The sequence below is a fragment of the Atta colombica genome, unplaced genomic scaffold (assembly GCF_001594045.1).
Source record: "Atta colombica isolate Treedump-2 unplaced genomic scaffold, Acol1.0 scaffold65, whole genome shotgun sequence".
NCBI classification, from domain to species: Eukaryota; Metazoa; Arthropoda; class Insecta; order Hymenoptera; family Formicidae; genus Atta; species Atta colombica.
Window position 1 is genome coordinate 644,724 of NW_017259556.1, and position 3,788 is coordinate 648,511.

The following is a 3,788-nucleotide window of genomic DNA, read 5'->3' on the forward strand; positions in this document are numbered from 1 at the left end:
CATCTAAAGGAATGTTACACCTGGTATTCTTATATCATGGTAAAATGTAAATTTCTTAAATTGTTTAAAAATCTGACAAGTTGAAAAATGATAAGTTACACAATGCAACGTATGTATCATGGTCGAATCACCTTGAAGAGTGCGAAGATGGTCTATCCTATCCTATCGACTAAACAACTTATAACTAACGGTGACCATGGCGCCGTGCTCTTGTTTTCAATGATCGGTCACGTCAGTTTTAGCTCGAATTCGCGATCCGCATTTTCATAGATTCTCAGAAAGATTCAATTACAAAACTACTACACTTAATCATGAATGTTTTTAAACTCGGTAATAAAGCATTGGACAACACACACGAGCTCTCGTTCAACTTCCCAGCAGAGGATAATAACAGCCAAACTTCTGTATCGTACGTTATTAATACGAATGCATCTCCTGTATCCGAACACAAGGTAAATTTTACTACAAAACCTTTCTTTTTTATATAATGTTTTAACGCTTCATATTTTTTCTCATATTTTACACAATATAATTACAATACTTGTAACGCCGATTATGCTTTCATATAAATATGAATTTAAAGATTAAAACTTTTTTGTATCTTATTGTTGCTCACGTACTCTAAAAAATGTGGATGGGGATTTAATACCATATGTAATGTTTATATAATTCTTGTTGTATTGATATAAAATAGCAACATGATGGATTTAACATCATGATTTAAAGGACATTCATCCAGAAATATCAAAAAGATGCTTATTTTTATGAATTTTTTTGTGAAACCTATCAACTTTGGACAAACAGGGTTTTGATCAATATTTTACACATTTACACGTATAGTACAATATCACATACAATTTTTAATAAAAATATTAACAAATAGTGCTGGAACAACTGTTGAAGCTTATCTACAGCAATAATAGTTTATGGTAACCGTTGAAACTTTCATACTACAGTTTATCTGAAATAAAACTCAATAAATTTTTTGATAAAAAAACATTAATAAATCTATCTTTGTTGTAGCCAATTTTAAACATTTTCAATTTTGATAAAGTAGACTTCTAAAATTAAAAAGTGCAATTTTTCATTAAAAATTGTTCAGTTTTTATTATAAAAAAATTATAACTTTAAAAAATTCCTACGAAAACTAGATTTATTAATATATTTCAAGAATTTGTTAGATATTTTGTTTGAAATAAATTGTAAAAACTGAGATGGTCACTATTACTGCTATTATAATGTCAAATAGTTGTACCGATATTATTTATTAAAATTTTTAATTAAAAATTTTATACATATAACGCTTATTAATATACATATAAGATATTGACCAAAATTCTGATTGAGTAAAATTAATAATTTTGCACAAAAAGAAACATATAAATAGGCATTTTCTTGATGTTGGTGTTTATATCAACATCAATATAGTGAATATTATATTTGTCATCTGTAGCGTTAAATCCAAGTCCATATTTTTTAGAATACAGAATTATTTACTGTTCATAAAAAAATAAAAAGAAAATAGTCCATTTGTATTGGCAAACAGATAGTCATGGATTGTCCAACAGAATGCAAGGTTTTAAACAACACTGTGAAGACCAAATTTGAATTAAAAAAATGTGAAAATTTATGCGGAAGTGAAAAAACAGAAACAAATAATGTCGATCAAATATTCGATTTGAATCACGAAAATCCGTCTTATTTTAATTCTAGTATAAATGATTGTGATGTTTCCATTTACGAATATTTTGATTGCAACGACAAGATAGTTCAGGAAGAAGATTCCGAAGATATAGAGAAAACAATTCAAAATCAATTTTTGATCACGGATGATCAACATACAAATTCTTTGAACAATTTAACAGAATTTCGAGATAGTCTCAACATTGATTCGGTGCATGAAAAGATATGTCGAGTAAGATATGGGAAAGAAGAATTCATCGATTCGGGAATCTCTACTAATGAATTAATTGCTGAGAATTTTATTAATTCGCAGAATATTCCTGAAAGAAACGGTGTCACTTGTAAAATTATTGAAGAAGACACAAAAAATAAAGAGATGAAGTTTGCACAGAATGTTACATGTATAAATATTGAAGATTCTCTTCAAGAAGAATTAGACATACAAAACTCAGTTTCAGCAATAGAATCTGACAACTATTTTATAAGTAATAACGAGAATTACTTTAAAAATGACATCGATCTCTCGAAATGTATGGAAGAGAACGCGAATCATATGTTAAGTATATGTACCGAAAAAGACCGTATCGAAGAAACGATTACAGAGATAAAGAAAATGGATAAAATAATCAAGAATCTTTTGTACACTAGTGACGATGAGCATTACGATTCGACGGAGGAACGAATGATAGAAGACTTATCTGCGGCGGAGGAACGAATAATAGAAGATTTATCTGCGACGGAGGAACAAATGATAGAAGACTTATCTGCGAAAATGGAAGATGATTGCGATGACGTAATGAAGAAAATTATCGAAAGTTGCTGTCATGCCGCAGATTTTCAGCAACGTTCAACGATATGCGAAATCTCGAGTGCAGATTCCATACAATCAAGTAGCAAACGTGTAATTAAGGAATTTCGAGAAAACGAATTTTTCCCATGTCATCGCGTCGTTTCCGAGACTATCATAGCGAAAGAAGATATATTAAAAACTATTGAGGAAGCAGAGAAAATATTAACTGACAGTCCATATTGGGAAAAGTCAGAGGCAATTGTTAATCAGATAACTGAAAATTCGAACGACAAAAACAATTCGTCGGAAAAATATGCGGAAAAAGTAAGAGATGATAAAGAGCATGAAAGAATAAATGAAACAATAAGTCAAAAAGAAATCGATTTAATTGAGATTAAAGATAACAAGATAAATTCAACAAATACGATTGAAAAGATTGCAGTCTCGAAATCTGACATTGTTGAACATAATTTGCAAAAATTAGCTGAAATTACATGTTCAGATCGTCTTAGATCACGCATTGAGATTCGGGAAACTTTGGAGAAGATAGCAGAAGAAAAGAAGAAAATAGAAAATCGTAAGAATGTATCGCTAGAGACACTATCGAAGAAATTCGAGGAAATTGACAAACTCGTTGCTGATCATAATTATACTTTTTTTGGATCTGATAATGATTCTTATGAATTAAAAACTCCAGAGAATGTCGCCAATGATTTTGACAGTCTCAGCGAGTTTCAGGTTCAGATTGATCCAGAAGTTCCTTTAACGAAGCCCGAAATAGCTGAAAAATTGAAAATCGAAGAATTAGAAAAAGAACTAGAGGATGAAATAAAAGAGCATAAGAAACTTATGGATGAATATCAAAAAATTATTGTAACGGATTTAGAGAAGATTCAATTGACTTTGGAATCGGAATCAATGCAAGTTTACAATGGCACGGATATCGATAAAGAAATAAAAAATAAGTCTAAAGACGACGAAAAAATAAGTGAGGAATTTTCAAATGAAATATTAGAAATGACAGACGATACAATGGTGATTAAAATTGATTCGGAATCCGACGATTTTTTCATGGAAGAGTGGAAGGAACCAGAAAGGACGTTCATTAAAGGAAAAGTCTATGACTTTGACGAAAAAAAGCATGGCGTTAGGTAAGCTCTCGAAATAATAATTTAATTTAATCATTATAATTAACAATTTTTAATAAAATATTAATACTTAATCATTTAATTTAATACTAATAAATAATTATTAATAAATGATTTAATAATAAATAATTATTATTAGATAAATAATTATTATTATTATTAATAGT

General features: G+C 29.2%; 1 protein-coding gene across 1 annotated transcript in view; it reads left to right on the top strand.

Moving 5' to 3' along the window:
* The first annotated feature begins 311 nt into the window (after window positions 1–311).
* LOC108692198 (dynein assembly factor 1, axonemal homolog) overlaps window positions 312–3,788 on the top strand; it is an 11,622-nt gene continuing 8,145 nt past the window's right edge. Inside the window, exons 1-2 of the mRNA XM_018200356.1 lie at window positions 312–452; window positions 1,547–3,624. Of these exons, the coding sequence (XP_018055845.1) occupies window positions 312–452; window positions 1,547–3,624 (2,219 nt within the window). The remainder of the gene's footprint in view (window positions 453–1,546; window positions 3,625–3,788) is intronic.